The sequence below is a fragment of the Eptatretus burgeri genome, chromosome 1 (genome assembly GCF_056783735.1).
Source record: "Eptatretus burgeri isolate ZD-2024b chromosome 1, Ebu_testis_v1, whole genome shotgun sequence".
Taxonomy (NCBI): domain Eukaryota; kingdom Metazoa; phylum Chordata; class Myxini; order Myxiniformes; family Myxinidae; genus Eptatretus; species Eptatretus burgeri.
Genome location: NC_140961.1, coordinates 58338494 through 58346962, shown reverse-complemented (window position 1 = coordinate 58346962; position 8469 = coordinate 58338494). Strand labels below are relative to the sequence as shown.

Here is an 8469-nt window from a genome sequence, read left to right as displayed (position 1 = left end):
CCTCAAAAGTGAGTGACCTCAATACTGCAGGATTTTGATGTTCGCACAGGCCAACTGGCAAGGACTGCAATCTGTCCTCTGACAAAAGGATTGGGCTGCCATCTCCACAGCATCCAATATGAATTTCACCTGGGAATACTTTCACAAAAGGTTATTCTCTCTCGTGCACTAGTTTATCCCATCATTTCTGTCACTATCCTATCCATGCTCTCATCCCTGCTACACTGAATCCTGTGGTTAAGCAGCTGGCTTTATCGATATGGTAAGCTAACCTGGCTGAGAGGAACATTAGCTCTTTGTAAGGCTCACAAGTATGTCCTCCATCTCAAGACAACAAGGCCAAACTCTACAAAAAAAAAAAAAAAAAAAAAAAATCAACTTCCTTAAAGTCCTGGGCGTGCCTTGTCAAGTCCGTCTCTGGTTTAAGCTCACCCTTCAATAACTCCCTCACCTCAAATGGCCTCACTGCAGAATGTTTCATCCGTGCATTGATAGCTTACAAATCTCGTATACCCAACCCACTCAGCCGTGTTCTCATCTTATCACCTCATACCCACTGTCCAATGGACTCTGTCTTTAATGCTGGAGACGAAAAAGAACATTCTGTCCAACCTCAACTCTTCCATCATTGATAAGCCCAGAGGGCATCAGTGCCCATGCACACAAATCCCACTCTACTGCTTTTCCTTCTACTTTGTCTGCTCTGTTAAACTTGTCTTTCTTGTTTGGCCATCTCCCATCTGCCTGAAGGTCCGTCAACATCACTCGCATTCAAAACAAGGGTACATAAACAGATTTAATGACCTACATAAATAACCTCTCCGATGCTCTGGAAACCATCTCTTTCTTTTTGAAAAAGACTCCATATTGTGTCGTGCAGTACCCCCATCCCTCTGATAGGCAGATGGCAGCTGCTTTACTCTGTGGATCTGGAATTGATGAGGTGCTGGTCTGATAAATGGAACATGTGATTCAATCCTGGAAAAATCTCACGTCAACCTGTCGTTCCAGATAAATAATCAAACGAACCTTGAAAATAAAACTGAAACTATTTCTTTCTGAAATTGAAGCAAGTAACCTAAACCCTTTCCACGAACCACAAAGAATGTAAAATATTGTTTGGATAGATGAAAAATATGGTGCTTTAATTAACTCCTGATGAACCCCCAACGCCCTCTCCTCCATTGATAAAGAATATTCACTGGTAATAAGACATCCTCAAATATCATGAATGGTGTATTTACAGCCTTGTGTATTGATATGCAGTATGGAATAAAATAGTTCCTGGCCCGCCACTTCATATGCATCACGATTTTGTCGAGTTCAACTTAATCCTGTCCCATACGTATCATGAATGTATTGTTACAGTTTTAAGGAGTTTTAAAGAGATCCTCAAATCGTTAAGCTAGTTACTTAAATGGCACACTGTTTAGTTTAACTGTCTAAAGTCAGTGTTGATAGGTCTGCATTGCAATTGTGTAGTTAGAAATCCCATGTGTCATTTTCTTAGTCTACATTCTTTTATACAAGCCATTTCCCACATTTCTATGAATAACGAGCATATGTTCCTCACAGACTCCCCATAAACCACTTTGAACAGGTTTCATTAACACCTGAGAGCAGATATCACGCCAAAATCCAAGGCCACAAGGGAGGGAGGCGTGGCCAGATAAAAGGTGTATCCCCTATAAGAAACAAAAGCGAGAGAGAAAGAGCGGAGAACTTCTGAGGGAGAGAGAGAGAGAGGAGAGAGAGAGAGGAGAGGGGAGAGGAGAGGAGAGGGGAGAGGAGAGGAGAGGGGAGAGAGGAGAGGAGAGGGGAGAGAGGAGAGGAGAGAGAAGAGAGGAGAGAGAGAGGAGAGAGAGAGGAGAGAGAGAGAGAGAGAGAGAGAGAGGAGAGAGAGAGAGGGAGAGAGAGAGGAGAGAGAGAGAGAGAGAGAGAGAGGAGAGAGAGAGAGAGAGAGAGAGAGAGAGAGAGAGAGAGAGAGAGAGAGAGAGAGAGAGAGAGAGAGAGAGAGAGAGAGAGAGAGAGAGAGAGAGAGAGAGAGAGAGAGAGAGAGAGAGAGAGAGAGAGAGAGAGAGAGAGAGAGAGAGAGAGAGAGAGAGAGAGAGAGAGAGAGAGAGAGAGAGAGAGAGAGGGAGAGAGAGAGAGAGAGAGAGGGAGAGAGAGAGAGAGAGAGAGAAAGAAAGAGAGAGAGAGAGAGAGAAAGAGAGAGAGAGAGAGAGAGAGAGAGAGAGAGAGAGAGAGAGAGAGAGAGAGAGAGAGAGAGAGAGAGAGAGGGGGAGAGGGAGAGAGAGAGGGAGAGGGAGAGGGAGAGAGGGAGAGGGAGAGAGAGAGGAGAGAGAGGAGAGAGAGAGAGAGAGAGAGAGAGAGAGAGAGAGAGAGAGAGAGAGAGAGAAGAGAGAGAGAGAGAGAGAGAGAGAGAGAGAGGGAGAGAGAGAGAGAGAGAGAGAGAGAGAGAGAGAGAGAGAGAGAGAGAGAGAGAGAGGGAGAGAGAGAGGGAGAGAGAGAGGGAGAGAGAGGGAGAGAGAGGGAGAGAGAGGGAGAGAGAGGGAGAGAGAGGGAGAGAGAGGGAGAGAGAGAGAGAGAGGTAAGGGAGTTAGCATAAAGAATGTCATGCTTTATGAAACACGCGCTCGCACGCACGCACATACTTGGCCGATGTTAGCACTTTTTCAGGAATCATCAGGTGGGAGTCAGTGTGATTACCATATGCAGTACTTACTGCATACAACCCAAAAACCTTGAGTAGCTTTTACCGAAGAAGAACATTGCATTTATATAGACGTTTCAGGGATATGTTCACAAACATTAATCTTTCTAAACAGCTGCATGTGATGGGTGGAAAAAATATTTGGCTCTGTAATTTAGAAAACACATCAATATGGAAAACAGCTGAGAAATCGGGTGTTATTTCACAACCACTTGCTCAGGGCGATGGAGCACCAACCACTTGCTCTGAATGACGTGACACAGCAAAAGGATCCGGAGTGAGTGAACGATTCGTTCAGAATGATGTAGCGCAGTACTGCTATCGACAATGGGCACTCTGCAAGTTGCTCAATATTAAGCACTCACGCAAGCACGCCTATTAAATGGTTGATAAGGAATGGTTGGCCAGGCTTTTGCTGCAAACCATCGAGGATCACTTTAACTTTAAAACCAGTCTTCACCACACACGCAGCAGTAAATAAAATAAAATGAATTGGTTCAAATAATGACTTTATCTACAAAAGAGTTGCTGCTTAATGCAGAAAAACCCTGGAGACATCGCAAAGTTAAATCGCCCGTGAAATTAACTTTGCATAAAATCCACCATGTTTCCCGCTCATCTGTGCACGTGTCACGTGGTTATATCTGTTTGGGGTCCACGCAAACACTGTAACTTTTTTTTTCAACATCCGTTTTTCACCATATTTGTTTTGATTCCCTGTCGAACACCTCGCCAAACCTCCAAAAATATAGACACAGATCTGGCAGATGCTATGGATAGGCAGTCCCTCTGGGAACAGGGTGCGAGGTTCAGCAGTGAATACATGAAATCATCGAGCTCAATGAAGCTGGTTAATTTTCGCACGTTCCTAAACTTGTTGTTCACTCAATATAATTCTCCAAACAGGAGAAAAAGATAAGTTTAATGCTTTGGAAATTTCACATTTTCTTGTGCAGATATGGAGAAGGAGGGAACATAGCCTTACTTGCTTAAAGTAAATAGGTACATCTGCTTAGTTATAAGACTCGGTATTTCTTTATATTATCAGATTTCACAACAGACTTCGACACTTATTTAGTCTGGAAAATATCCTGTCCTAAAAACCGTAATAATATTTCGATGATAAACTTTAATTCGTCCGTGAGAGTAGATCGTGGTAAATCATATCATGTAATGCATGAAATCTCTCCAAGCTCCAAATTTGAAAACTATAGTACTTACAAAAGTGAGTACACAGCGATTCATAGCTATGATGAAAAGGCATTCGATAATGAGTGAGGAAAGTGGGGGGGGGGGTGAGGGGGGGGAACTTTATCGTTAAAAAATCATTGCGGCCTGTTCAAGTCAAGGCACGGTTGAGTAGGTCAAAAAACATGGCAGCTTCAGACCCCAGCTATATTGTTAGGAATCTGGCAGCCATGAGCACTCAACATTCAGGTCCTTGTAGAACAGTTATATCGGTAAGTGTGTGTTTATAGTTAGGGCCCCCTACCTGTGTCTAATGGGAATTACATGTGTGCGCTGCGGAGTTTCGTTGACAACAAACCTCCTTCACTTCACTTCACTTCACACACCGACGCCATTGCCCACGTGTGTTCGTGGAGATCTCCATCGCTTCAGACCGGGACTCCGCCCAGGAAGGCAGGGGCTGCCCCTTGTCCAATCACGCCACAGAAGGCGACTTTCCCATGACACGCTGGCCAATGAGGGTTGAGATGGCCACGGAGAGCGAATTTCCCACGGCACCCTGGCCAATGGGGTTGAGATTGCCACAGAGAGCGACTTTCCCATGGCACCCCGGCCAATGGGGTTGAGATTGCCACAGAGTGCGACTTCCCCATGGCACCCCGGCCAATGGGGTTGAGATTTCCACAGAGAGCGACTTTCCCATGTCACCCCGTCCAATGAGGGTGGAGAGCGCCTAAGACGGCGATTTGCTACCACAGGAAAAAGGAATAAAAGGAACGCCAGGCTGGGTCATGGTGGTCGTGGTCATGGTCGTGGTGGTGGTCGTCGTCGTCGTCGTCGTGAAGTCATCGTTGCCTCTGATCTTCTCCTCGGTCTTGGTCGATCAGTGCGTGGCTGGTTGGAGAGTGCGGTACCTGGTGCTTGGAGCGGCATCGTGTTGCGGGTTCGAGTCCCGCCGAGCCGGATCATCGAAGACCACATGAGGTGGACAGGTCCAAGCACAGGCTCTGGTCTACAGCTCACCTGCCCTTGAGATGGAAGCCTTCAATAAAGACCCGACGAGGTCCATTTCTGTGTGTGTGTGTGTGTGTGTGTGTGTGTGTGTGTGTGTGTGTGTGTGTGTGTGTGTGTGTGTGTGTGTGTGTGTGTGTGTGTGTGTGTGTGTGTGTGTGTGTCGGTGTGTGGGCCCATCTTTAAGTCGCAACTGTATACGTGCTTGTGTATAAATTTCCATTGATTTTATAGTCGTGATAGCTCTGCTCTTTGTGTGCTCCCTTTCCCCTTGTTGTAAAATAAATACCCTTATTGTTGAATGTACCAGCTCGTTCCCTGTCATTTCTTTCATTGGCTGAGCACGGTGCGTGTTGAGAAATAGCGAGGCAGTAAATTGTTCATTTGGACCGACGGGCCTTGGTTACCATCCGTTCGGGTTACGCACGGTTTGAGCACGATAACGGCTCGTTCCGCTCGAGGCCTGCCGAGGGTGTGAATTCCCCGGTAGCTTTGCCGTGTGGATACTTAGGTATATTGAAGTTGGCAATTAACCCTATTCCACGTGGCCGAATTATTGGCGATTCTCGGTCCTGTAAGGGACCCGTGCCTTTCAGAGTTCTCCGAGGAGCACGATCTAGATTCCGGGTGTTTGATGGAGCAGACTCTACTGCTCCACCTAGCGGTCGTGATCGCCACCGAAACTCGGCCCCACAACAATATTACCTTGGATTAGGTAACATAGCTGTTAGGATACACCTCAAGACCCCATAAAGTGCAGTGACCGAGGATGCATCTGATAAAGGATATAATTAAATAAGGCCGTTAATTATCTTCAAAAGAGGGGTATTAATTCACCTAAACACCCAATTTTTACTCATGCACTTCCTTGGAGTTTTCTTTGTTTGCATGCAAAGTTTCAGGCTGCTCGGTTTCATGGTTTTGGAGTTATGGAGAAGACACTGTCTCACACACACACACACACACACACACACACACACACACACACACACACACACACACACACACACAATTTCATGCTGGTATTAATGAATTACCTCCACAATCGCCTCCACCTCAGAGTACTGGTTCATCACCGACTGTATCATCTCCATAGTGCTCTTTTCCACAACATCTGTTTTGTTGCCCACCAGTATTATGGGTACCCTGCAAAAAAAATTTTTTTTTCATATATTGATTTCCTGGCATGACTCATATACATCAATCTCAGGATTTTACCCATTAAAAATATCTTCAACAGGTAGTGATGGGGGAGAGAGAGGGCAGGAGTAGTTGAGGGGTGGAGTGGTTTAAGTGATAAGTTGTTTACATGCATGCCAGCCAGCTTCAGTGGATCCCATTGAACTCCATTGTGAAAGATAGGTAAATAAAAATTCGAATCAATCAAGTTTGTGAGGATGTTCAGGGAATGACTAACCCATGAAAATTCAAGCACACACCCATCAAAACCCATTCCGCATTTAAAAACTTGTATAGTATTTTCCCATTCGAAGGAACACTCAAATTCTAACAAATTGTGTTGTAACGAATGGCACTTTTGGTGGAAGTCAGTTCTTTGTTAAAGAACAAATTATGAAGCACCATTTTATGAACTTTTTTTGGTGGAAGGGTCTGCATGAATCCAATACATAGTAATAAACTATAAATGCAGAATGCATCAGTTCTTTATCATGAATATTCACGGAAGGTATCTCGCCAATATAATGTCTACTGTGTTCATGCATCAGACTACCGTCATTATGGCATGAAGGATTGAAAAAGGAATAACTGAGGGTGAAAGGTGGGTGTTTGGGAGTTGGATAGACACTTCAGGAAAGGAGATAACCATCAGGTTACTTGCAATATTCAAGCGATGAAGATGGGGAAGTACAAAGGGACAATGCAACCAATAGAGCTCCATAAAGTTCTAAAATATTATAATGCTGATTTAGTGTACAAGTAAAAAAAAAAACGTTTTCGACATGGAACAGTACAAATGTTGCACCTCTTATCCACCCACACAGGAAATGAGATGAGTGGGATTGCTCGAGAAGGTGTTTGGTTAGTTGATGGTTACCAAAGGTGCCACCCTTCTCTGTGAATGGCTCTCAATTTCACCTTTTTGTAATGCTACGAGGGTCGATAACTAAAGTAATGCCTCTGGTTTTTCAGTTCGTAACCAGAGCGAAATAGGAAAACGACACAAGATCACAATGAAAGGTTTGTCTTCCACCAGTTTCAAGTTGAGCAGCACTCTGATTGGTCACGTGACAACACCACCCCACACTTTCAAAAGGGCTGCCCTGCTACGTGTGCGTACGAAGTAGAGAACAGTTATTGAATTTCTTACTGCAGAAGAGGATCCTCCAGTGGATATTCATCGGCATTTAAAGAATGTGTATGGCAACTCTACGATTAATATGAGCACCGCTAAACGTTGGGCAAAGCATTTCAAGAGTGGGGAAAACCGATATCTACAGCAAGCCTCAAAGTAGTCCGATGGAAAACAAGAGTCGGATTGATGCGTTCATTAAAGTGCATTGCAGTTGACGGAGACGATGTGGAAAAATAACTTCATATTTGCCACATATGTATGCATATTTCCTGTAATTACTCTGCACACATGAAGCAAACAGTGGGGTTATACAATTGGTTCACTTTGTCTGTCTGGCTATCTGTCCACAAACATCAGTTTATGATCGAGGAACAACCTAATTCCAATTGAATGTTATATTTTGAACACAAATTGGAAAACAAACCTGTAGCTTAGCAGTACTTTAGCTCTGAATTGTTTCGATCGCGCATGCGCAGAGGAGTGGGATAATTTTTTTTTTTACTGTCCACCTATCTGGCAAACAAACAAAATTGAAAACAATTCCAAACAGGAAGCTCACTGTTTTTAAGGACATCAAAAGGGACACAACCAACAGGCACGAATAACTAACTAATGTAACATGTTAAATAAGGTAGTGTAAAAGACACTGCATCAACGGCAGTAAACCCCTGGAATTTTTTTCTGCAACCTTTAAAATCTTTTTTATTTCCATTGAATATATACTTGAACAATGTACAACACAAATCGTCTTATTGGCACTTTCCAAAACTCTTCATTTAGCAGTACCTGGACAACATTTATGGGATTTTACACCATCTCAACCAATCAAATTTGCTGCTCGCAGACCCCATCCACGTCCTCTTTTTTTTTCTCAAGACTGCACGAGGTCAGGTCTTAGATGAATTCTCTAGTTTTCAATGCAATTTTAATTATATTTCGTGAGAAATAAAATTAGAGGTATTACTTTCGTATCGACCTTCATACCAGAATAATTACCACTCAATAAACATATGCATCACATGCTATTCAAACTGCTATTATACCAAAGCCATAATTAGAAGGGACCCTTCTTGACTTTGTTATTGTTGAGATCCGTTGACCATATAGAACGATTCGATTGTGAAATGGAAGAGCTGCAAGTTCCAAGAAAATAACCAGTTGCAAGTGAATTGAAAATATCAATGTTACCTGTCATCTTTTCCAATTGTTTCATGAATGAGTGGGATCCATCGACTAGTGATCT

At 43.7% G+C, this 8469-nt stretch overlaps 1 protein-coding gene across 3 annotated transcripts in view; it reads right to left on the bottom strand.

Annotated features, from left to right (window-relative positions):
* The window catches only part of RHOT1 (ras homolog family member T1), a 104155-nt gene that overhangs the window by 74342 nt on the left and 21344 nt on the right, over nucleotides 1-8469 (bottom strand). For all 3 annotated transcript variants that reach the window (XM_085885300.1, XM_085885309.1, XM_085885319.1), the window contains 2 exons: nucleotides 8415-8467; nucleotides 5950-6058 (listed from right to left, as the gene is read on the bottom strand). In XM_085885300.1, coding sequence (XP_085741426.1) covers nucleotides 5950-6058; nucleotides 8415-8467 — 162 coding nt within the window. The remainder of the gene's footprint in view (nucleotides 1-5949; nucleotides 6059-8414; nucleotides 8468-8469) is intronic.